General features: G+C 40.8%; 1 protein-coding gene across 9 annotated transcripts in view; it reads left to right on the top strand.

The window, feature by feature from the left end:
- The window catches only part of MYO6 (myosin VI), a 362,182-nt gene that overhangs the window by 97,562 nt on the left and 237,283 nt on the right, over positions 1-27,337 (top strand). For all 9 annotated transcript variants that reach the window (XR_012231028.1, XM_073569300.1, XM_073569297.1 and 6 more), the window contains exons 6-10: positions 213-318; positions 6,623-6,678; positions 8,146-8,243; positions 15,448-15,612; positions 21,764-21,844. Coding sequence is in view for 8 of the 9 variants with exons in the window: in XM_073569300.1 (XP_073425401.1) it covers positions 213-318; positions 6,623-6,678; positions 8,146-8,243; positions 15,448-15,612; positions 21,764-21,844 (506 nt within the window). In the remaining variant the exon portion in view is untranslated. The remainder of the gene's footprint in view (positions 1-212; positions 319-6,622; positions 6,679-8,145; positions 8,244-15,447; positions 15,613-21,763; positions 21,845-27,337) is intronic.

Here is a 27,337-nt window from a genome sequence, read left to right as displayed (position 1 = left end):
ACTTTTTGGACAACTACAGAATCAAAGGACCTATTAAGACATCTTAGACATTGGTCATTGATGGGGATGCAATTAAAGAACTAAAACAACCTTCCCATTATGACTTTTCTGAGTCCTTCCTTATAGAAGCAAACTTTAAAGTAAATCACTTCTGTTAGTTGGGAGTTGCTGAAGCATTAAATTGATGTTTATTACAATACATTTTGTTCCAGCTGATAAGGCTTTTCGAGACATGAAGGTTTTGAAGATGAGCCAATCAATCATTGTGTCTGGAGAGTCGGGAGCCGGCAAGACAGAAAATACAAAGTTTGTTCTGAGGTTTGTGTACAGTAAATGAATAAGAATTCTCTACATTTCTGATAATATTGAGTCTGTGAGGTCATTTCTACAGTTATTGTTCTAATTCCTCAAACTAGCTATAGGCATAGTGAAAAAAACATCTGTAAAGTATCGTTCCTTACTGAGGTATTATTCATTGGTCCTTGTTAAATCTTGTATTAATTTGGATATTATTTTCCGACCATGTTACAAGTGAGCAATAGACTGCATTTGTCATGAGCATGATAGAAGCACAGTGGCCATGGGATTTCTATAAACCCCATCCTCTGTGCTTGTAATGTAGGACGCAGCGTTTTGGACACTACTATTCCTGATCGTGGCCACGTACCGTTACTCCTGCTGATCTTGGTCCTTCAGAGCTTCATAATCTTGTGTTCAGGCCCTTAAAATGCTTGACCAGAAAGCAATTTCATGCATAACGTAGTGGTATGAGATTATCTAGAACTCCCGATTGTGGTATGTTCACGTCACCTCATTGATACATTGTGTCTGTGGTTACAATGACAAACATGAGATACCAGGTAAACAGCTATAAAAAGTGCATGCATGTATCCTGCCTTGCAGGTATATATATTCCTATAATGATTGGCCGTTCTTATTGAATGGCAGCCATTTAAAAATTATTTTTGTTTTCCCGTATGGCAGGGATTGATTGTCTGTTAGACAGCCACAATGCTGGCTAAAATCTGCATTTTCTACCCAATGTAAAGTGGTTGACTATGATTTACACACACATGTGCTCGCAGGATATATAATATATTTATTTTATTTACTCATTTATATAGCACCACCATTAATTCCACAGCGCTTTACAGACATTATAGGCACTGTCCCCATTGGGGCTCACAATCTAAATTCCCTATCAGTATGTCTTTGGAATGTGAGAGGAATCCCACGCAAACACAGGGAGAACATACAAACTCCTTGCAGATGTTGTCCTTGGTGGGATTTGAACCCAGGACCCCAGCGCTGCAAGGCTACAGTGCTAACCACTGAGCCACCGTGATAATAAAGCATATTCTAGACAACCCCTCGGCCATGTGAGAGTTTATCGTTTTTTACTAACAGTAAAACAATAAAGCAGTTGTCTAGGATATACTCACGCACATATATACATTATATTATATTTATATCTGTGTGAATATCCTAGAATACATCAGATGTAGAAAAAATGCTGTCAGGTCAAAATTCTTACGAAAATAGAAGTACTAATAGTTTATTTTTATTGGTTTAATAAAATGCAAAGTTAGCAAAAAAAGAGAAATCTGAGTCAATTACATCTTTGGTGTGACCATCCTTTGCATTCAAAACAGCATCAAAGCACCAGTTCTACTAGCTACACTTGCACACAGTTTCTAAAGGAGCTTGGCAAGGAAATTGTCCCAAACATCTTGGAGAACTAACCACTGACCTTCCATAGATGTAGACTTATGCAACTTATTCTGCCTCTTCTTGTAATTCCAGCCAGACTGGATGTTGTGTTCAGTGCTCTGTGGGGACCATGTCATCACTTCCAGGACTTAATGCCATTGACTCTGTTTTGAGTTGTTGGCCTGGTGCTGAATAAGTGTGGATCCAGTCCATAGTATTGCATGGTGGATAAGTATTTGCCTGTATTTCTCAGCATCAAGGACCAGAAAAGCAGTGGTTTGGCCAAGAAAACGTGCAGCTGATGAAAGGCACATATTGCTTACTTCTCTTTAAAATTGGAAGAAGTCCAGCAGTGCCATCAGCTGACAAATGTTCAGAATCAGAAGAAACTTTTAGGATATTCCTGGCACCGCCAGTGGAGGAAGCATTAAACTTTTATGTAGTTGAGGAAGGAGTTGGATCAACTCCGTAACGCGTAATACAGTAAAAACTCTTCATCTACCTGACTTTGGACATCCTTCATCTACTGGCAGCACCTGGAATATACCACGTTTTTTTTCTAATTTGGAAACTTTCATTCCAGTTCCAGTAGTATATGTCTAGGAACCATTGATCGGAGCTGTAGTTGTTTCTAGTGGACTCCAAAGCCCTCTCCAGCGTTGTGCTTGCTATGCACAACCTCCCTAGGTGAACAATGCACTATCCACAGATTGCTTTTCCTATTTTTGTATTATCAGCTCACAGCTGGCAGAAACCAATGGGATCCAACTACACCTATCTTCTGTTTGGAGAACTCTGACCGAAAGTGGTCTTTATGGAAGAATTGAGGCCAAAAACCATACCTTCAAATGGACTCATGAGCCAAAATGTGAAATATTTGGCTTTAACAAAAAGGCATTTAGTCATCTTTGCAAGTTTGGGAATTTAGTCAAGATTAATGGTGTTCTTAAAGCTAAGAAACATCAAATCCTTCTGTCTCTTCATTATTTATTTATTTTACTCAGTTATATAGTTCCGTTCCACACAGAAGATCTGTGTTTTAGTTCTCCAAGATATTTGGAACATCTTCCCTGACTAATTCCTTTAAGAAATGTATGTAAGTGTCTAGAAAAATTTCTCAGATTAAGACTGCAGTTTGCGGTCGAAGCACGTCATCTTTTTCTCTTGTCTTGCACCTTTTTGACAGGTTAGTGCCATGCAGCTTTAAGGCTACTTTCACACTTGCTTTTTTTTGCAGCGCGTTTTGCCTGCAAAAAAACGCATGGAAAAAACACATACAAATGCTGCGGTTTTTTCAAGCAGTTTTATGCGCATGCATGAAAAAAAACGCAGCTTTTTTATGCGTTTGTATGCGTTTTTAGTGTGTTTTTACCGCGTTTGCGGTTTTTCCAACATTAGTTGGCATCACCAAAAAAAATCAAGCTAGGGTTAGGATTACCCAAACCATGACTTTACTAACCCTAACCCTTAACCAAACCATACTAACCCTAACCCTTAACCAAACCATACTATCCCTAACCCTTAATCAAACCCTACTAACCCAAACCCTAACCCTAAACTCCCTTAACTAACCCTAACTCTAACCCAAACCCCTAATTTCCATTGTCTAACCAATGGTCAACAAAAAAACGCATGCGCAAAAAACACATACATGAGCATGCCAATGCGCACGTATGCGCACCCATAGACTTACAATGGGTGTCTTTCTGTAAAAAAACGCATTGCGCGCGCATGCATTTTTTTGAAGCAAGTCGGACGCCCAAAAAATGCAACAGAATGCATTTTGTGCGCCCGAGCGCACACCACAAAAAAAGCATACGCGTAAAAACGCATACAAACGCATGTGTATGCGCACATAAGCGCATCCCATGCAAAATATAGGAAAAAAAGCGCATGTGTTTTTTAGCGCTAAAATACAGCGCAAAAAAACGCAAGTGTGAAACCAGCCTAAGCTTGTAAAAATAAAGCATTGGAATTAAAGTTTTTTTTTTTTTTTTTTACCAAGATAAGACACAGTAGGTGGAAATAAAATACACGTGTAATAAATAAAGAGGAGAATAAATTCATGAAATCAAAGAAAGGCCGTACTAAAGTGAATAGGGCAAAAATCGTTCTATTATGTACAGGGTTGCGACAATAACGATAGCCAACTTCTGCAATGTACAATACAGTACAATGCCAGACTCGGAAGAGATGAGCCCACTTCATCTGCACATTTAGCAAGAGTCAACTTCCTATAATTTACTATATGTAGTACATACATGTCAAGATTCTGGCTTTTTGGCAGCAGCTCTTCCATGAAGACTACTTCTGGCGATACTTCTCTAGGCAGTAGATGGATGTAGTTGGTTCCCTGGTTGCTTCCACTTCTGAGCTGATCACTGAGCACTGCTGGACATTTTTAGAAGGGAAGTAAGCATGATGTATCTTTCATCTGCTGAACGACGTTTCCTTGGCTGACCACTGTGTCTGCAGTTCTCAACATTGTCCATTTCTTGGTGTCCTCAATGCTGAGACATACATGCAATACCATCACGGAGACATCTGATTGTTTTCAGATTTATTCTACACCAGTTCGATACCAGACGTATGGCCATTGTCATTAAGAACTTTCTTAAAGGGGTTTTCCCACAAACAAAAGTTAATTTTAATCAATACATCTTTGAATAATAATAATTTCCACAATCAGATGTGTTCAAATAAAATGTTCCTGTGCTGAGATAATCTTATAAATGTGCCCCTGCTGTGTACTGTGTAATGGCTGTGTCTGACCATACAGGAACATGGCCTGATCATACCACATCTCCTGGGCACGGGAGGGAGCAAAAGAGATAATACAGACATTACGGCATGGGATCACGGCTGATTCTTTTTGTGAGGTAAAATATTTTTTGCCTGTTTTGAAGCAATGTTTTACCTCAAAGAAAGAATCAGCTATGATCCCATGCTGTCCTGTCTGTATCCTCTCTTTTCCTTCCTCCCCTGCCCAGGAGATGTGGTATGAACAGACTATGTTCCTGTACGGTTAGACACAGCCATTACACAGTACACAGCAGGGGAACATTTATAAGATTATCTCAGCACAGGAACGTTTTATTTAAAGACCTCCAATTGTGGAAATTATTATTATTCCAAGATCTTGTGAAAAAAATGAGTTTGTTCGTGGGAAACCCCTTTAAGTGTACAGAAGAAGTCCAGGAAATGATGATATAGCCTCCACAGAGCCCTGATCGCATTATGATCTCGTTTGTATGTGATAACATGAAGAAAAAGAAGGATTTACTCACGTCTGCATCCACAAATCTGTGGTTGGTTCTCCAAGATGTTTGGAACAATCTACCAAACGATGTGTAGTGTTTCTAGAAGAAGTGATCCTTTTGATGCTGTTTTGAAGGTGAAGGGTGGTTACACCAAATGTTGACTTGGATTTAAATTTCTCTCTTACATATGCACAGTACTGTGTATATGTAATATATGTGTATTCATGTACATGAACGCGTGCACACGCTCTAAATGCAGGGGAAGTCTTAAAAAACATAAAATAAAATGAAACCCTGCTATTACAGCGCCACTGTTAATGAGGACACCACTTGTCTCCATTTACTTCAAGAAATACCTTTCTGTCTGCCCATATCACTGCTACACCCAATGACTGACCTTAGCTGTGATTCTGTGGTGTAGTTCATGACTGCTGAAGCTAGTGATTGGCTGCAGCGCTCTTGTGGTTAGGCTACACATGATCTTTAAACCAACATATGAAAATGAGTGCACACATGGGTTTCATCAAATATGACAATTTATTAAATATATTAAAAAAAGATTTTTTGATTTAAAAAAGACTAACACATAACACAACAGAATGTTCCTCACAGTGGTACCAACGCACCAGCCCCAACGCACGTTTCACACAAAGGCTTCGTCAGGGGCGTGCGTTGGAGCTGGTGAACCAGGACATATGTACTTGACCCCCTATTATTTACATGACACCTTATCTGTAAGTACTGACTTTCTTGCATTTTTTCTCACTAAACTATTTAGTACTAGTCATGGCACTTGCTTTTTGACGTTATCAGGCTAGTAGGGTTAATTGTCCTATTCAGTATTTGACCTTGTACTGGTGAATTTCTTACTTTGTACATATAAGACCTGTTTCACACATCAGTTTTTTAGGTCAGTCAAAATCCGCTAAAATGGCGGATAACGGATCAGTTCCTGTACTGACCACAACGTTTGCCACCGGACCGTTATTTTAACGGATCCGTCAAAGGAAGAATTTTAAAGGAACCGCTGCCAAGAGAGAGAGAAATTTTTCAGCCGCCAGAATAGAGTTTAGGGTTAAATTTGCGTCTGAGTGAAGTCTTTCGGGCATGCGTAGTGAGAAATGCGGATCCGTCCGTCCGAAAAAACGTTGCATGGTCCGTTCGGGCATGTCGGCGGACGTCAAAATTTTGGCGGATCCGCAAAAAAACGGATGGACATCCGTCAAGATCCGCCGGTAATGCAACTCAATGGGAAAAAAAACGGATCTGCCAAGAAAAATGGCGGATCCGTTTTGTTTTGCAAAATGGCGGATTTTGACTGATGGACACAAACGGATGTGTGAAACAGGCCTAACTGGTACCACTGTGAGGAACATTTTTTTGTTATGTGTTCGTCTTTTTGAAATAAAAAAAAAATCTTTTCTTTTAATATGTTTGAATTGTCAGATTTTATGAGACCCATGTGTGCACTCTTTTTCATATGTTTGTTTGTAGATTAGCTTTTCAGCTTTTTCTTGTTTTTTCCTTTTTGCTTAGGCTTTTGTGTTGGTATTTTTCACACATGATCTTTGCATGGAAGTGAACAGAAGCCGGTGCGGGCCACTGCTGTAGTTGTGAAATTATTTTTTCATTACTATATATTCTTTTTACAGATATCTCACTGAGTCTTATGGTTCTGGACAGGACATTGATGAGAGAATTGTAGAAGGTATGTGACATTTATTTTTTAGCCTTAACTTAAGTGTTGTTCCTGGGAAGTGATATTATTCTGTTCTTTTAGAAATTAATTATCATGGATGGACATTAAATTTCATTATTTTGTGTAAGGGATTTATAGTTCCTAGATTTTCATTTAATTATCTTTGTGATAAGACAAGTGCTCTTTCATCAGGGACGTCTAGGTGATGTCAAAGATTAAATTAGTGGGAACCAAAGGCATTGTAAGTATCTCCTGACATACTGTACCTCCTACAAAAATTGCTGACATATGCCACTGTGTAGGTATGCAGCCCATGCCTCTCGCTTGGGGTCCTATTTTTGAAGAAAAAATGTATTGACTAGTGTAGTCAATATTCTATACATCTATACAATAAAGAAAAAAGAAAAGCTAGGCCAAAAGAAGACTCCATTGTGTCCAATGCATACAATGTGCAGTTTCATGGCTCATCTGCTAAATATTGTTTTAACACCCAATGTGTATAGAGACTTGGACCTGACTCACACATCCATGGTTCAAGGTCCAAGTACGAACCCTAATGCAAGAATTGGCCACGGGTCTCCTGACCCGAACTCAACAGCCTCATATTTGGTGATGAGGCTGTCAAATTTGCTGCCGATCCATGCGTTGCAGCCTTATTTGGATATTTTGATGATGTCGATCCTCTGACAGCCGGTGTGCATATTCTCCTAAATTGAGCACTTGATTAACAGTGTGTAAATGATGGCCCAGTCTAAAGTTTTTCTGCTTTGTGACTGGTGCATTTCCGTTATTACGCCAGATGACATTAGTCACCAAGCACTCAACTAGTGAACCATTTGTCACAAGTAAAGGGATGTGTTTCTGTTTTTCGCACTGTCTAAAAGACCTATTCTCGGATGCCCTAGAAGAGCTTTAACAATTCGCTCTTACTTGAGAAGCGCTTCTCTCCATCACAAGCTACTTTTAGAATAAGACCTTGTTGATTTCTAGAGTCAGTGGTTTCGCCTGCTTGGTGGTTAGCAAGACATGGGGGAATGAAAGGGCCAGGCTTTTAGATACATGGGTCGAAATAAGCCATTCCTGTAGTAAGGTAGTTCTTGTCGGTAAGCTTCACAATGGCTCACCAGGTCATCTCTATGTTTCTGCTTGCTGAAAGTTAACTGAGCAGTGCATCCAGTGACACTTCACCCGGATATGTTAATTAACAACTTTTCTCATTTTTAACATTACCTCATAAGGATCCAGAAATACTTCTGGGAAAATAAGTAATTTGGGATTATCACGTTTCATTTGCCGTATTTAATTTACGAATGTAATTTCGAAGACGATTGTTCAAACCTCTATCTTCAGTCTAATCTTTTGGGAGGAATTTTGTTGTGAATTTGAAAAATTTTAAATGCATAAAATATGTATGTACGTAAAAATGTAAAATATGTCTGCATTGTAAAGTAAAATTTTGTCTTTACACCCATACAGCTAATCCCTTATTAGAAGCCTTTGGAAATGCAAAGACTGTCCGCAATAACAACAGTAGTCGCTTTGGAAAATTTGTAGAAATTCACTTTAATGAAAAGGTACGTGTCTGAGATTGGACTACAAATTCTTTTCCTCTCAATCTCAAATTCGTCCTTCTTTAAGTTGTGTTGTGGAGAGCTTGCTCCTTCTAGAATGCAATAACTACGAGGCATCCATGGAGTGACTTATGATGCCATGGTATTACCGGGTCTTCCAAATGCCTAGGGCATTAGGGCATTAGGGCAGCACGGTGGCTCAGTGGTTAGCGCTGCAGCCTTGCAGCGCTGGGGTCCTGGGTTCGAATCCCACCAAGGACAACATCTGCAAGGAGTTTGTATGTTCTCCCCATGTTTGCGTGGGTTTCCTCCGGGTACTCCGGTTTCCTCCCACACTCCAAAGACATACTGATAGGGAATTTAGATTGTGAGCCCCCATCGGGGACAGTGATGAAAATGTGTGCAAACTGTAAAGCGCTGCGGAATATGTTAGCGCTATATAAAAATAAAGATTATTATTATTGCCTAGCAGTGGGATTTTCATTCATAGGTGTATCGTAATTTTACTAATTTGAGTTCTTCTGATCCTGACACAACAGGATTGTCTAAGTTTTAAGAGTAGATGAATATGTTTTGTTATGTCAACCTGTTGCCTGCAGTTATAGCAAATTGGGTGTGTATGTTGCGTATGGAAATTTGCCTCCATAAAATGTCAGAACCACAGAGCATAGGACCTACTGTATTATTACGGGTTCACATAAACATGGGCGACCTGTAAGCTGTAAAGAGACAATAGCCACTACAAGAGATATGGATTTAATTTGTCTTGCAGGAAAGCTATTTAATGGGCTGGTCTGATCCCTAAAATATCCCTTAGAAATATCCATTTTTATAACCAATCACTTTAATTAGCTTTTTTTTAATTAAGATACCATGCATTTCTCCCTATCCTGTTAATACCTAAATGTGTTTTTTTTTTTTCATTTCCTGTGATGTTTTATGTAAGAAGAGTCTCAAATGATGTGTCATCAAGATGTTGGTTCAGCAGTCACTTCCATGTAGGGTCTATCACCCCGCCTGGAACATAACGTCATCACGGGACAGATCTCCGGTCTCTTACTACAGTTTTTTTCGTCCCCGCCCTCTGAAGATGTCCTAGATCCATGGTGCTGATAGAAGCTGTGTGAGAAGTTACCGAGGTGCTGATGCTTTGCTTCTGTCCCCACCAGTTGCAGCTTCTTATTGTGAAACAATGTTGAAGCAATGTCATCACAGGACAGTGATAGAAGCAGGGTGAGTGCCAGGAGTGCGGCCCCTCAACTTCTATTGCCAACCTCCAAAGAATAGTCATCAGTGCGCAGTGCTGTTGTCACTCTCTCTACTTCTATCACCACCCTTTGATGATGATTAGTTTGAGGGTGGTGATAAAATTTTTTGGGCAGCACTGTTGTCACTCACCCTGCTTCTATCACCATCCCTTGATGACATCTACTTTCATGCAAAGAACCTGCAGCTGGCAGAGACAGAAGCAGAGTACTGGCACCTCAGTAACTTCTCCCACAGGTTCTATCAGTAACATAGATTTAGGGCATCCTCAGAGGGCAGCGAGGAAGAAAATCTATTGTAAGTGACTGCAGCAGTATCCCAGGATGATGCCCTGTTCTGGTGATAGATGCTTCAGGAAAGTGAGTGCAGCTTTTTGATGACACCTTGTTTGAAAATCCTCTCAAATGAAACGTCACAGGACTTTAAGTAAAGCAACACATTTACAGATCAGCTGTATAGTGAGAAGTGTAGGGTATTTTAAAATAATGCTAATTACAAAAGTGCTTTGGGAGGCACAATAGATATGTATAAATTAAATTTTTGGTATTGGATCGACCCTTTATAGCAAACCAGCAGTCTTGAAAACACAGTGAAGTTTGCAGGCAGCATGCTATACTGAGCAGATATATGGATAATTTTGTGGGAAGAGTTTCAGTATAAGGGCTCGCTCACGAGCATATAACATGGGCGAGTGCTTTCTGATGTTATATTGGATAGCACTCGGCCCACTGTTATATTATGGGGCAGTGATGGTCTGTGATTTTTTTTTCTCATGCCGATTCGGCATGGGAAAACATTGCAGCATGCTGTTGGTACAGCCGAGAATCAGATGTATAGGTGCGTGTAAAACATCAGATTGCACTCAGATGTCATCAATGGAGAAATTAAGTTCTTTGTCTTCTCCTCGCCTGTGCTGCATGAGAAAATCAGATCACGCTCAGATGACACTCGGATCAATCTCTGACAGAGTTTGAGCCAAGTGTCATTTGCATAATCGGGCAGATTATCTCGCATGAGAGAACATACATACGCTTTTGTCACCCCGACTTAACCCAAAGGATACCCTCATCAATGGCGCCTAGATGCCAGCGCAGCTGCAGCATTTTCTCAGGTGAAGCTGCTTCAGTAAAATGCCAGTGGGTGTTCTCCTGAGACTGCACAGCCGCAGGCCTCGCTGCTGTTCCTGTGGTGGCTCCGCCTCGGGCGGCTTTCACTCTATACTTTGAGGCGCTTTTTACAGTGGATTCCATGCAGAATCGGCCTGAAAAAGACGGCATGGGCACATACTCTAGATTTTGTGTTTTTTTTTCTTTTCTTTTAAATCTCCGCTCACTTTGGGCTTTTCGGTTAAGTGGACGATCCCAATCATTTTCTGCACACTTGTGCAAGGAACGTTGTCTGTCCCCAGGTAGGACCACCCTCTTGACTCTGAAGCTCAGAATAGAAAGACGTGTAAGTGCATAAAACCTGGGTTATACCATATCTTCTACCACGTAACCAGATCAGTCTGACCTTCCCCTCCTGCTCTATAGCAAATCGTCTGCGGATTGGAAATCATTTTTTATTTCACATGTTTGCTTTAGAGAAAATAAACTATTAATTATATCCATTTTTGTGTTAAATATATATAAAAAATGGCTTTCTTTTTACATAGCACAGTCTATATTAAAAATATATTTTTTTCATGTTCACTCTGGCTACTGAGGTTTTCCTCTCCCCCAGGAATTGTAAATGTACATAACTGCATTAGACTGCATCTTTTTGTATTGAAGTTGTCAAATGAGCCTGTGCAAACATCTATGTAAAGGGAGGGGGAGCAGGTCAGCTGTGACATCACCTATTGTGATTGATGAATCCTGTGTTATCAGCCCTGTCTTAAGACCCCTTTACATTTAGCGATGCACCAGCGATCCCGACCACGATACGACCTGGTCAGGATCACTGGTGCATCGCTAAATGGTCGCTAGTGAGCTGCCACACAGGCAGATCTCACAGCGACGTAGCGACGCAGAAGCGGTCGTTACTTACCTTTCAGACGCGGTGATCCTGACGTCCTCCCGCCCGCGTCCACGCGTCGCTCGTCGGCGCTGGCAGGAAGCGTCCGACGAGAAATGGAGCTGCACGATCAGCGACAGACAGCGGGGGAGCCGGTCGGAGGTAAGTATCACACATAGCGATATCGCTAGCAATATCGCTGCTGCGTCACAAAATCGGTGATGCTTTAGCGATATTGCTAGCGATATTGCTATGTGTAAAGCCCCCTTTAAGGTTGTTGGGGGTCTGTTGACACGTTGCCTTTTTGCTTCGATATAAACACAGCATTTTATTGTAACAGCAAAGTGAATGAGATTTCTGAAATTTAATTTTTTTTTTTTTTAATCTTTCAGAATTTTTGCATTGTTTTTCACACATTTCACTGATTGGGAAAAATACAAGTAAAATTGCATAATAAATGCACACAACTGATATATTCAACATTCCAGAGGGTACAAGATTTCCGAGATTGATGAATGTGTTGCTATCTGCTTGCTGCGCTTTGATTGGAATTTCAGCATATGTTGTGTAGGAAAAATGGGAATCGTAATACTTATTGTCCTATCTTCAGAAAAGCAATTTATTAAGGACAGAGATGATTAAGAAAAAGAGAGGGAATATATCTGTTATGTTTCCTCTTTTATTTTGAAGGACATTGTATTTTGTGTGCAGCATGAGTATTAGTATAAGCCCGGCCTGCCATAGGTCTGGGAGATGCTTACAGGGCATCAGGAACATTTAGACTGCATGACAACGTGAACAAGCTTTCCTAGGAAAGCTCATTTCACAGTAATCGCAAAATACCCATTCGTCAGGTCAAATGATCTTTTGGTTTGCTAAAAAGATCATCATTCTTGGCAGCACATCTTCCTGCAATGCCGAGAACAAAAGTAGACTAAGTACCAGGGCTGTGGAGTCGGTAAGCCAAACTTCCGACTCCTCAATTTCCATGACACCGGCTCCACCAAAATGGGCTCAGACTACGACTCCGACTCCACAACCCTGCTAAGTACATAACGGTATTTCTCGGAACCTATGACAGCACCACGGAGAGATGGGATCCCCCCTTCAGGGACAGGAACCTACAGATAAAAAGGCCGGTACCTCTCCTCCGCCTCCAGTTCGTTACAGAGCATCAGAGGGTCTCCAGGTTAGTTAGACAACAGAAATATATGCACAACATTATAATATTGCTTGCTTATTTATCAGAAGCACCGTGCCTAAACGGAAACACTCTACAAACAATAAAACATGCTCACCACACTCGTGAGGGGGAGGGGAATAAGCGGGTGCAGTCATGGGTTCCAAGAAACACCGTTATCGGTGAGTAACTAAGCTATTCTCTCTCACCCATGACAGCACCACGGAGAGAATTACAGAGATTGGTAGCTTAGGGAGTGACCACCGCCTGAAGGACCCTTCTCCCGAAGGTCAGGTCAGACGTAGAGCCTAGATCTAATTGATAGTGTCTGAAAAAGGTTGAAGGTGATGACCAGGTGGCCGCCTTACAGATTTGTTCTATCGATACCTCAGATCTTTCAGCCCATGAGGTCGCCATCGCTCTTGTGGAATGGGCTCTCAACCCTTCCGGGATGGTATTTCCACTGGATGAATATGCCAGGGCAATCGCATCCCTTATCCACCTTGCCAGGGTACTCTTAGATGATTTGAGTCCCTTCCGAGGTCCCTGAAAACACACAGAGAGAGCCTTCCTTCCTATATTTTTTGGTGGCCACTAGATACTGCACTAGGCACCTCTTCACATCTAAGGTGTGGAATTTTTCTTCTCCCTTATTTTTAGGATTTGGGCAGAATGAAGGAAGGACTACCTCTTGAGACCTATGGAAATGTGATGACACTTTTGGTAGATAGGCCGGGTCAGGCTTTAGAATGACCCTATCCTCTAGAATCTTTGTGAAAGGTGGCCCTGCTGATAAAGCTTGCATATCGCTCACTCTGCGAGCTGATGTTAGCGCCACCAGAAGCACTGTTTTTAACGACAGGATTCTTAGGGATGCTGAGTGAATAGGATCAAACAGAGGGCCTGTTAGTGTGGATAGTAGAAGATTTAGGTCCCATGATGGTAATCTTTTCATAATGTGGGTCCCCCGTCAGGGACAGGAACCCAACTGGAGGCGGAGGAGAGGTACCGCCCTTGTTATCTGTAGGTTCCTGTCCCTGAAGGACTGATCCCCTCTCTCCGTGGTGCTGTCATGGGTGAGAGAGAATTATCTATTCCGCATCCTTCAGTGAGTACCTGAAGTACGTTTTTCTTGTGTAAACAAGCTGTTAAACTATAATGGCCAATTATTGCCGGCAATTAGCTATTATTACACAGACCTTTATCTGCTTGTATTTTATAGTTAACTCGCCTAAATTTGGCCAAACCTGCTGATTACTTTGTGTACATTTTGATTCTCCAATGATGGCAGATATTAGGGAATATACAGACCAGGAGGTTGGATTTCTCCTTCTTTATCCATAAAGAAGTTCTCTGGGTTTACTCATTTCAGGGTGAATGGTGCTGATGAAGTTGTGTCTCCACATATCTGCTTGGACGAATGCGTGATCAACAGGAATTGCCCATGTCTAATAAATAGGACAGGTGCACACTTCCCAGCAGATATGGTAAGGCACCACATCATCGGCACTTCTCATCTCTTTATGAAGAAGAACGAGGCACCAGACTAGTCCCCTGTTCCTACATTGAAGACATCCATGCTCCACTGAGTTGTCTGTACATGTCTATGGGGGGAGGTAGGGCTCTTCAGAAGATATATAGGTGTTGGCTGAACAAGCTTTTAACTGATCATTGTAAAATTGCACGACCGAACTAAAGTCCCCCTTATACAGGAGACTAAATTCAGTGGAAGTGGTCAACAGTCTGTGTCTGGGGATCCTCATGACTCCCTCCAACAGATATTCCGGACAGTGCATCCCGCCTTTGGAATTTCAAAGGCCAATTCTTTCTGCAGCTCTTTCATAGATCACCCAGGAACACATGGCTGAGGCGTTAGTGAGTATTGGGAAATCAGAAGAGATATGTCAGTAATATTACTTTATTGGAACCATAAGGTCTCCAATATTATAATATAACCGTCACCCCCCCCCCCTAAATTAATAATGAGATTGGTTAATATCTCTGTCCATACTGCAGGGATAACATGGGCGCTTGTAATTTGTTTTTCTTCATGTCCCTCAGCACTCTCTTATCAATCACTTCTTGGCATTTAACCAGAAGGAATCATGACTATTCTTATATTATTATTATCACCACCACAGTGATAAATGTAGGCTTCATATACAGCTGAGAAAAAACACAAAGGGATGAGGGGATATAACTGTTTTTCACCTTTTTGTGACCTTTCTCCTGAATTTGCTTCTGCAGTTTGAGGTGACAACCTTTAATATTGTCAAAACTGATCTCCCGACCTACCCTTTCCAAAGAAATAGAAAACAAACAATATATGTGATCCCAAGTGTCCCAGGTATAGGTGTGCAATCACAGAAAAGGTTATCCCACTGCTGAGTGGCTTTATGGAGGACCCAACTCTGATAATGAGAGTAACCTTTTCCAGCAGAATGACACCAGGCGTCCACGAGATCGGCTATGTAATGTGATTTCTACACTCATTCTTCAGACTCAATAGTTTGGGCAAGACATAGAAGAAAATGTATTCTTCGTGTTCGTGATACCTTGTATCCAATAACATACCTTCCATGGGGATGAATGCCTATTATATCTGTGTATGTTCTATGGGTGGTTGATTCTAGCTAGACTTTATCATCTTGTAACTTTTTATTTTATTTTACAGATATTAATTTTTTTATTTAATAATTGTGATTTTTATTTTTCACTTATTTTTTATTACCTTTTTAATTCCCTGTTTATTTTTTTTCCTCCTAGTATTCTGTGGTAGGGGGATTTGTGTCGCACTATCTCCTGGAAAAGTCTCGAATCTGCGTACAAGGACAAGACGAGAGGAATTACCATATTTTCTACAGGTTATGTGCCGGTGCACCAGAGGAGATTCGTCAGAAGCTTTTTTTGAGTTCCCCTGATAACTTTAGAGTATGTATAACTAATGTTGCACAGTTTGCATGTGTGACTGTTAGTTCTAGATCGTTGTCTTGGCATAGATGTGACCGGAGTTGGGAGCAGGCTGACTAACATGGCTGTGACTACTGGTGTCACCGTGTGGTGGCTGTGTGACATCCCTTTTTTTAGGCACTCCCTTGTCTAGACCACACTGGGAAGCTGTGAGATCAATGTTTTCCTGTAAGACTGATAAGATGACTGTCCAAAGGATCCTAGACTTCTGTATTTGGACTAGGATGTTTTTCATAACTTGATTGAGTTGGGTCAAATTGTATGGCAGCAATATACCAAATGCCATTGAGAGTAGTGCTAGCTAAGCCACTTCACAATCCTTTGAAATATTGGAAGTATCAGCAATTAAATACATTTTTTACTACCTGCCAATAGAGGAAAAATGCCTACCAAATAAAAAATATATATAGCTTTATTCATACAAGAAAATATATAACCTGTTATAAATAATGAGACCGCATAAATTGAGTCCAACAGTGGGGACACCTAGAAAAAATGTAAGTATCCTACACAGTCACAATATGCCGTACTTCATATATCCTGCAGATTTTGTATCAGTCACAATGATGTACCAGACAATTATCTACATGAAACTAGATGGCTAAAGATAGCAATAAATAATGTAATAAATAAATCTGTTAATAGTAAGGCATGCAGTAGACCCACATACCGTAGCATGTGCATCCAGCTCCAGCCGGCAACAACATACAATCCCAGCAAGTTCCCAAGATGGTGCAAATGACGGTGTCTCACCCTTTCACTTGCTCATTGGGGATTAGAACCTCTGCGACTTCAGGGCATCCTGGGCCAACTACCCCAACCAGTAGCACTCGGCTTTTGGCTGGCACCCACACAGAGGAGGTAGCAGGAAGCTTAGGAGGCTGATCGAGTACAGTGAGATATGTGGCAAGGTGATCTGAGTGTTCAGTGATGGGCAGTGGAGCAGATCTGTATTCCACCAGATGGAGGCATGGCTCCTTGGGCTGTTTCTGAAGAGTCTCTCTGGAGAGGGAGACAGAGACTTTATACCCACACTTCCCATTCAGGACATTCTCCCACAGGATTGGGGAAGGTGGGAGTGATAATCCCTCTGTTTAATTAACCTGCAGATTTGTCCTAAATTGTGCAGACTAGTACATCGCAGGGGCTGATGCAATACGTAATCGGCAGACATTCCACAAACTAACATACAAGAGTCAACCTACATGTTCAAATGAACAGTGGCTCATGTCCCCTTACCTACTGAACAATACATCGGGCATAATTAAGAATAAACGCTATAAACGTCACACCCCCAATGACCTACCATTTAACACCTGGCGAATATTGATAAGAACTTTTTACAAGTAGAATACCATTTATGATAAAAAATGATGGTTTCATAGTTCTGGTTTTACCTTCGCATCTCTCAAGATGTCTATCTAGCAGTGGTTAGCAGGTGAAAAATAGTTCAGATCTTTATTGATCAGTGTTAAATTGCCTGCTCAGTATGTTAGTCTGTCTATTGCGGTCTCCACAGAAAACTGATATTCTTTAAATCAGTGTTTCATGGTTTAATTTTATTCATACACTTGGGCAACTATTTTTCTTTTTCTTTATTTTATTTTGCGCTGTCCTACTGTTGGAGCTCACATACGAAGTCTCATGTTCCAGATTATGTTTACTGTGTGTAGACCACGGTAGTCCGTAGGATCAGATATACTCATTGGGCTGTTAACGGTTCAATAAATGACCCTTACATTCTCCTCCCGCTGTCGGAGCTGACCACTGCTGATTAGTCATCGAGAGAGCAGTCGAGTTATATCAGCGGGCTTAGAAAGCTTGATGTGTGCTCCAAACAGTCCGAGAACATTACTCTTACAGAAACGTCTGATTGCGAGGAGGAAAAAAAAAGACCTCTTAAATGATTCAAATTGAATTGAAACCTCTTTGGCGCGGCGTCTCTGTGGGCTGGAGACTGAAAACTGAAATGTCAGCTCTATTGAAACTGCAATTACTTTTCAAGACAAATTGTAGCCGGTCTTCTGAATGAGATGTTTTACTTTCCAGTGCTGTAGATGTCTCTGGTGATATATAATAATCTATTCTCCCTGTGTGCAGCTAAAGCCCAAAATTAGAGTGTGCTAGGTGCATCACCACGAATAATGTGCCGTTTGCCACCTTCCATTTTCTTACTGTGCTTTAACACTTGGATTCCTGCAGAACGATGGAAGCGGAGATATGTTTTTAATTGCAGATTCTTCGCAGGGTTTTAAAGATTAGCTCTGTTTCTGACAGCAGCTTCTCGAGCAGCTGCTAAACGATTAGCTAAATCTTAAACCAATTTTCTTGGCTCAGTCCTAGTAAACTCCCATAAACGTCTTCTCATGGTAGTGACGAATCTCTGAGCAGCGTTTTTTTTTTCATTTTGCCGCCTTCTATTTAAGCTGTATCGATGTTGGAAGAATAGTTGCAAGTGCTCGGAGTATTGCTTTTCTGGTTTGTAATACATTTCTGAGTCTTCTAATTCCCACTGATTCCAGTTTTGAAATGGCGTGATTCCACTAATAGGATTATTAGAGAACTGCCATTGCTTCTCCTACCAGAGTCATTGAAGAAGTTGCAAACATAAAGTTGCGTTGGACATTTATGACCACTATTATCGCTTGTCCTCACAAGCAGTGCTTCAGACTGACACCACATCACTTATAAGGTGACAGAGGGCCACGCTAACCAACAGATTAGGTAGTACTCTTCTAGAGTTAGATGTTAAAGGGGGTGTATTCCTGGGAATACTGTCCCAGATGGTGTGACATGACGCGTCTAGATGCCTAATGTCAGATTTTGTGCCAGAGCATGCGTGCATAACCCATTTAAGCAGCTGATGATACTAAAAGCTCGATGGCTCAGTGGTTGGCACTGTTGCTTTGCAGCTCTGGTGTCCTGGGTTCAAATCCCACCAAGGTAAACACCTGAAAGTTTGCATGTTCTCCCGTATTCGCGTGGGTTTCCTCCTGGTTCTTCAGTTTCCTCCCACACTTCATGAAGGTGCTATTTAATCGAAGTATAATAATTGATAACGAACCTATCATATCATTCTTGACTATTAACCTGATAATGGTTCAGGGAGCTTTGGATGAGATATGTCATTTGTTACTTACTGTGTGAAAAGTGACACATTGTCATGCCGCCACTTCTTTTTCTTCTCTGTGGAAATGGCAAATTAATAGGGCTGACGCCACGCTAATAAGCAGATGCTGTGCCACACACCCAAAACAGAATCTGGACATTAAAGAGAACCTGTCAGCTGGTTCATGCTGTCCAAACCTCTGGGGGCATGAACCAGCGTCTGACTGCACAATTCCAGCCGGCTCTATATTTCTTAGAAACGTTCCGGTGTTTCAGAGAAGATTTAGTTAGAAGATATAAGTGGCCATGCCCAAAGACCCGACTAGTCTGGCTTCTCCCAGCACTGTTGCATAGCAAGAGACCTGCCAATCACCTACAGTGGGTCTTGGACGGGGTCGCTGCAGGACTAATGTAGTTTCCAACTATGATCCCTGACCTATCTTGTTCAGTATATCTTCTCCGAAACGTCAGATTGTTTCTGAGAAGACTGTACCTGCCTACAATAATGCATCCATTCTCTTATTCATGCTGCCCAAAGATTGTTGACAGGTTCCCTTTAAAACATAGAGGTCTGTAAGAAATAAAATCAAATCCAATGGCCAGATTTAACAAAATCAACATTGCTTTATTAATTAGATAACATGAACAACATAAAATCAATCAAAATTGCTGCAAAGTACAAACTCACCAAAACAGGACTCTACATAATATATATGGAGACCCAAACCTTCTCCCGAGATACATTATAGTACATATAAATAGATAAGTAGGGGAGTATAGTCTACAGTATATGTCTAAAATTTATAGGAAATTAGTAACAAATAGTTTCCAATAAATCACAAAATGGAAAATAGATAAATATTAACTACAGCCAGGATGAAGTGTGTGTGTGCCATAAGAATTGGTGGCCTAGTTGGAACAAGTCAAGCCAGACATGTCACTCATAGTCATTACTTGCCTATTTTGGACACATCATATGAAGAGAGCAACGACTGGAGAAGGATATCATGGTTGGAAGAATAGAAGGAACAAGGCAAAGCGGCAGACTAGCAATCCGATGGCTTGATACTATCAAGATAATGGCAGAGAAGACCCTGGTGAGCCTATCCAGGCTTGAATGAGATCGATCTTCCTACAGATCATTCATCCATCAAGTTGGCATGGCTTAGGATTGAGCCAAAGGCTGTAAAAGCAAAAACATCAGGCCTAGTCTACAATTTTGTATGAAAATTTTCCATATATTTTTGTTTTGAGTTTGTCTTGATAAGAATGGGTAGAATTCTACATAGACGTACAGTGAGGAAAAAAGTATTTAGTCAGCCACCAATTGTGCAAGTTCTCCCACTTAAAAAGATGAAAGAGGCCTCTAATAAACATCATAGGTAGACCACAACTATGAGAGTCAAAATGAGAAAACAAATCCAGAAAATCACCTTGTCTGATTTGGCAAGATTTATTTTGCAAATTATGGTAAAAAATAAGTATTTGGTCATTAACAAAAGTTCATCTCAATATTTTGTTATATATCCTTTGTTGGCAATGACAGAGGTCAAATGTTTTCTGTAAGTCTTTACAAGGTTGGCACACACTGTTGGTGGTATGTTGGCCAATTCCTCCATGCACATCTCCTCTGGACCACTGATGTCTTGGGCCTGTCGCTGGGCAACACAGACTTTCAAATACCTCCAATGGTTTTCTATGGGGTTGAGATCTGGAGACTGGCTAGGCCTCTCCAGGACCTTCATATGCTTCTTACGAAGCCACTTTTTCATTGCCCTGGCAGTGTACTTGGGATCATTAACATGCTGAAAGACCGATCCACGTTTCATCTTTAATGCCCTTGCTGATGGAAGGAGGTTTGCACTCAGAATCTCATGATACATGGCCCCATTCATTCTTTCATGTACATGGATGTACACGGATCAGTCAACCTGGTCCCTTTGCAGAGAAACAACCCCAAAGCATGATGTTGCCACCCCCATGCTTCACAGTAGGTATGGAGTTCTTTGGATGCAACTCAGCTTTCTGTCTCCTCCAAACACAGCGAGTTTTGTTTCTACCAAACAGTTCCACTTTGGTTTCATCAGACCATATTACATTCTCCCAATACTCTTCTGGATAATCCAAATGCTCTCTAGAAAACTTCAGACTGGCTCGAACATGTACTGGCTTAAGCAGGGGGACACACCTGACACTGCAGGATCTGAATCCCTGGCGGCGTAGTGTGTTACTGAAGGTAGCCTTTGTTACGATGGTCCCAGCTCTATGCAGGTCATTCACTAGGTCTCCCCATGTGGTTCTGGGATTTTTACTCACCGTTCTTGTGATCATTTTGACCCCACGGGGTGAAATCTTGCGTGGAGCCCCAGATCAATTGAGATCATCAATGGTCTTGTATGTCTTCCATTTTATTATTATTGCTTTCACAGTTGATTTCATCACACCAAGCTGCTTGCCTATTGCAGATTCAGTCTTCCCAGCTTGGTGCTTTTCTACAATTTTGTTTCTGGTGTCCTTCGACAGCTCTTTGGACTTCACCATAGTGGAGTTTGGAGTGTTACTGTTTGGGGTTGTGGACAGGTGTCTTTTATACTGATAACAAGTTCAATCAGGTGCCATTACTACAGGTAATTAGTGGAGGACAGAGGAGCCTCTTAAAGAAGAAGTTACAGGTCCGTGAGAGCCAGAAATCTTGCATGTTTTTAGGTGACCAAATACTTATTTTTCACCATTATTTGCAAAATGTTGCCAAATCAGACAAGATGATTTTCTGGATTTGTTGTCTCATTTTGGCTCTCATAGTTGTGGTCTACCTGTGATGTCAATTACAGGTTTCGCTCATCTTTTCAAGTGGGAGAACTTGCACAGTTGGTGGCTGACTAAATTCTTTTTTTCCCCACTGTATATTGTCTGAATTCTTTTAGAGGACTCCCTCTCTAAAATTTAGATTGTCGTCTCAGAGAGGCTCCTTTGTAACTGCTCATCTATTTTTTTTACTTCACAGTATCTGAATCGTGGTTGCACCAGGTACTTTGCTTCCAAGGACACTGATAAGCAGATTCTCCAAAACCGCAAGAGTCCAGAGGTATTGTGCATGAATTTATCCTCTAAATAGCTTTTATGCTAAAGTGATTGTCAAGTGGTGACTTAGAGATTTCCAGTGTGTAAAGTAACATTTGCATTGTGTTAGATTGCAAAGTGCTTGTAAAAACAAGCTATTTCGCAATTTACTTTTTTAATTAAAAATGCTCAAGAGTGAAGGGAATTTTAGCTTTTAGAATTTACGTCTCGGCCACCTCTGCAATTGCTAGTTTCCAAGGTAAGGGGCTTGCACTTTTAAGCTGCTCTGAAAGTGGCTGGATTGCTGAACTATGCTTCTCTGATGCTGAAGGCGTAAAGCTGCCCCTGCTTGCAGATTTGACCAACAAACAGTTTGGGGCAGTGTCCCAAGTCTTCAGGAGCGTACCATCCCCTGGCAAGCAGGAGGCAGAGCAGCTGGGTTCTCCTAAAGAACAAGCATGAGACAACCCTTTTAAGAGTACATCCAAAAACAACACCCAGAGATGAAGCCATTCTGTATTATAGTAGTGTTTTTTTTAATAGCACAGAAGATCTTAAAGAGGAGAAAAGGCCAATTGAAATATGTATGTTGTCATGATTGTGCATAGGGTACAGTCAGCTATTTGGATTGAATATACTCCATCACTTCTTTGCAGCTGCGAGCCCTTTGTACAATTGTTTATTGTGTTAGATGTTGACATTGTGTGTTTCTCGTTGAGTTCTGAACACACTCGGCCTATAATTAATGTTTTGCTTTTTCTTCTTACAACTGATGCTTTTCACGATAAGAAACGCGTCAGTCCCCTTTTCATGTAGCTCCTATGCATCGCTTCCCTGTTGGCTTGAGACGTAACAGAGCTTTGTATGTCCTTGACCGACATGGTTTCTTTTTGGTTCAGGAGTGTTGCCCATGTTTTACTTCTGAATGAAACTGACATTCAAGTTCAGTGACACAGATTCATTGATTGATCTTGGTAAAATAGCTTATAAATGGACGTTGCAGTTGTTTTTCACCTAATGCTGTATGGCATTGCAGGCTTTTTAGGAAGTGACTAGGTATGTGTCAGTGTGGAACCCTAATAAGGGTTGATGACCCTCAACTTATTCACTTGATTAGGGATTGTTCACTTTTGGGAACAATTTTGTTTTATGCTTAAATGCATGTATTTTGGGTTAAAAATAATTTTTCCTTCTATAGCCTCTGTTGCACTCTCTATTACTGGCTGCAAAATGCGTTAACTGAGAACTGTCAGTGAGATAATTCTGAGATCTGAGCGGATCTTTTACTCTTCTACATTAGATCCTCTCATCTGGTTTCTGATCATAGACCACACCAAACTTGAATGTGCAGGGAAACAAAGCACTTGTAAAAGCCAAGCTATATAACATTTTCATTAAACCCAATTGGAAAAAAAATGATTTGTAGTCACAAATCCATGTAAGCAATAAAAAAAATTGCCCCAAAAGGTGGACAAGTCTTAAGAAATGATCTCTTAGTTGAACGTTATCACAGTGTACTTGTTACATATATTTTTCCAGTGGCCATGAAGCAAACCAAAGTTGTCATACTACTTGATGAAGATGAACACACCATGACATTTTATAGATTAACCTTAGGGAAGTGTGATATGAGGTTTAGGGTCTAACTTACTGATCTCTGGGGGTCGGACCCTTGATGATCCCGAAACTGAGGTTCTGGAACACGGATGTTCAGCTGGCTGAAGGCAATGAGATTGCCGGAGAAAGCTGAGCAGTGAATGGTTTGTAGGCCATGCATGCACATGCTTTGCTCAATTGACAGCAGGACTCTGGAGAGTGGAGTATTGGCGCTTTATTCATAATCGGTAGGGGTCCTGTTGTCTGGGACTTTGATACCAAGAAGAGGACTCTAGTCCTTCTTCATCAGTATAATGGGAATAACCCTTCAATGATTTGTGATAATTGATTTTGGAAGAGAAGTGTAAAAATCACTGACTCAATGGGAAATAAGTGTTTTGAGAAGCATTATTGGTCCAGATGGGAATTCCAGACAAGAAAATTGTTCTCTGGCAGTATTTAGCAAAAAATATTCTGGAAGTTTAAACTAAGGTAAATCTCATGTTAATGGTTTTAGAACCAGTCTATGGCAGCAGGCATTGCTGGGCTAGTAGTTCCAAGATATTACTAAGTAGTCATAAGCCTAATACACTTTCATATACCATGAAATACATCCAGGAAACATTGGGGTGGATGATGCAACACTTCTGAAAATCTTAAGCTTTAATAATCCATTTTTAACACTGAGAGTCAAAATAACACTCTTATAGACGAACACTATCGGAATTTGCAGCTTGCGCTGTGAAGCAGAGCATTTTTCTTGCATTAATATATTTTAGAATGAAAAATGCCATAACTTTTTTAAATCCCGAAGCCGAATTTCCAATCTTCTTGTTGTTGGGTCATTTGCCAATAGTCTGATCATTGTGCTTGTAAACTCCTGCATCTAAAGTGAAATTAATTCTCCAAATTGCTTTTTTTTGCCTTTCCCTTGTAATATCAGGAAGACGAGGTATATGTTGTGTAACCTGCAATTCTTTTTAGCTTAGAGTTGATGTTGTGTAGACAAGCGTGCCGTGACTTTTCGAGTGCATGCTGTATATGAGGAAGCCACTTTTCGTTTCCTAAACCTCTGTTAATTTCTAATATTTTCTGCAGTTTCCAAGACTGTTGCCTAATACAGCATGCCTAAACTATCTCGTAGGAGTAGAGATGAGCTGCTCTGCATGCTTCTTTGTTTTATGGGTGAATGACTACTTAAATATACTCGGAGAGCAAATTAAAATGTCATTAAATCCCAGAGTTTCCATATGCCCATAAAGCAAAATGACTTGGCGCTTTTATTTACTTCTTTTCTATACTTTTTGTGATTTTATTATTATAATGTTTAGTTATTTCTATTATAGTGTCTAAGATCTTACTCTTAATGAGCACTCCTCTCTTATGCTGGCCATAGACCAATATTATTGTATGTCCTAAGAGTAATGAGACATCTTCTTAATACGTTCCAATTTAAGATTGCTGTATTAGAATGCGTTTCTGTGTTTTTTAATGGATTTTTTACTAGCTTGATGACCTGCCCTTTAAAATAGTTACCAGCTTTGGCATTGTCTTGAAGTAAAATCATAATGTTTAGTGGCCGCTACTGCACATCAGCCCCTATGCTGATCTGCAGGACTTGGCAGTGGCTATTAAACAGTATGATGGAACTGTGTTGCATCCGGCTACCAGCAGAGGCGATAACAGATGATTAATGGAGGTGGCATGTGTTGGACCCTCATCTTTTTTTATATTGATCACCTTTTTTATAGATGGGTCAGCAATATCAAACTAGTAGAAAACCCTTTTAAAAATGATTTTTTTGACTAGTGCCCCAGCTTTTAAACTGAGTTAAGTGTAGGTGTTAGTTTATTAGCCAGATCAATTTGGATTGGTGTTTCCTTAACCAAATCTTTACACGTGCAGAGACAGCCATTTTGGAAATAAAAGTTTTCCCACAAACTGCTGATGCTAAAATGGAAATAAGGATTAATACTAACTGCGTGCATTTAATATTCATTCACTAGAAGCAGGTGCGGTCTCAAGCTGACGAAGGGGAAGCCACCAGGAAAATCAAGTTGTCCGTAGAGCTTTTCAGCAAGCTCTACAACAGTGCAATCTACGGTTGGATTCACACATTAGTAAAGTGTCAATGTGACATCCAATTTTTTATTGGGCAGTACGTAGATCCAAGGAATATTTCCTATTCTGGTACTCAAAACTCATCAAAATAGGACATGCTCTGAGCTTCACCTATCTCCTTCTCAAATTCATTATTTTAGCTGATGCCTAACAAGATTCATTTTCTCAATGTGTCCTTATTCTGTCTAATAAAAAATAAGATAGCACATGGACATTTCGCTTGGATGTGTGAATGGAGTTCACATTTCTTTAAGTTTTGTTTTTGAGTTCCATTAAAGGAACACAAAAGCAGGATAAAATGCGTGTTGCGTGACCGACACTATTGGTACACTGTACACCCCTTTGATTTAAATGGGTTCCACTAATGTCTGTCTGCTGAAATATATAGCTGAATTGAAATCTGACATGGAGGTTCCCAGGAGAGCCCATGCAGGTGTGAACACCACCCAAGGTACAGACTGATATGAAACATCTGGCAGGTTCCAGGCAACATGAAGGGAATTTGATTTACCTACTTTAACTTCACATCATGCCTTCTTGCAGCTCATATAGGTCATCTAATGTATGTTTTTAAAGAGGACTTTTCACCAGCTTGAGCATGGTAAACTGACCACATCATGGAATAGTAGCTGCAGAACTGAGTAAAATGTAGTTTTTATTTTAGAAATTAAGTCATAAACATGTACACTAATTTCCTCTTTAAATAAGGTGTCCACTACTAGGACAACTCCTTCTCATACCCCATGCTTGGCCCCGATTAAAATAAAAAAGCTTTTACTTACCTCCCGTGTCTGCGCCGTTCCTGCGGTGTCGCACTTGCTTTCCTCAGGGATCCCGTGCGTTTGTTGTGACCCTTGACCTTGGCGCCCCCTCAGCGCTGGCATCACTGTCGCCATCATCTGACAAATTGAACATGAAGAGGAAGTCCAGGCTACAGCTGATCTCCTTACTTCCTCTGAATGTTCAATTTGTCTGATGGCAGGGGCAGTGATGCCAGCACTGATTGGGTGCCGGGCACCACCTGGCTTTCATCCGCATGAGAGCCCCGTGACAGCGAGTGCAGGCACCACCAAAACGGTGCCAGCATGGTAGTGAGTTTGGGCTTTTTTTTTTTTTTTTTTATCGGGGCCAAACATTGGGGTATGACAAGGGGTTGTCCTGATAGTGGACAACCCCTTTAAGCCTAAGCAATGAAGTGTTAGCAGAGATTTGTCTACATTTTTTTACCTACCTTCTGTTGACCAATCTTCAGTAGGAAGCATTATTTGGGGGAAGAATAGAAAACTCCTTTAGAGAAAGTCTCTGTGTGAGACATGTAATGACAAACAGCTAACTGAGCTCACTGCTTGCACTTACTGTGATTACAAGAGCGAGAAGTACAGCAGTGCGGTGTGCCTTTACAAACACCTGTTCATCTGCAGCTGTCATCTCACAGCACTGTCAGTGTGGGGAAATAGGCTGTAAAGCAGAGCTTATAGTAGTGCCGTAGGATTAGAGCTGCATATGCAGAAGGTGTTTTGTAATGACATATAGCTCTTTTTTCCTCACTGATCTTACTGCTCTCACCTACTGTGCTTGCAAGCCAGGGAGTGAATTAAAGCTGATTTGTGTGTCCCTATAAATGTCTCTGCATCTGCAACTTTCATCTCACATCACTGTCAGATTGTGGGAAAAAGGGACTAGATTAGAGCTGACAGTATTGTGAGATGAGCGCTTCAGATGTATCTGTAATGACACACAGCTCTGATATGCTCTACTATGTGTCTTAAAATGTCTTTCCATTTCAACAGAAAAAGTTGGG

The sequence above is a fragment of the Dendrobates tinctorius genome, unplaced genomic scaffold, assembly GCF_039654945.1.
Source record: "Dendrobates tinctorius isolate UK_male_01 unplaced genomic scaffold, ASM3965494v1 ptg000024l, whole genome shotgun sequence".
In the NCBI taxonomy this organism is placed as follows: Eukaryota; Metazoa; Chordata; class Amphibia; order Anura; family Dendrobatidae; genus Dendrobates; species Dendrobates tinctorius.
Note: the sequence above shows the minus strand (reverse complement) of the source record. Positions and strands in the feature narration are given on the sequence as shown.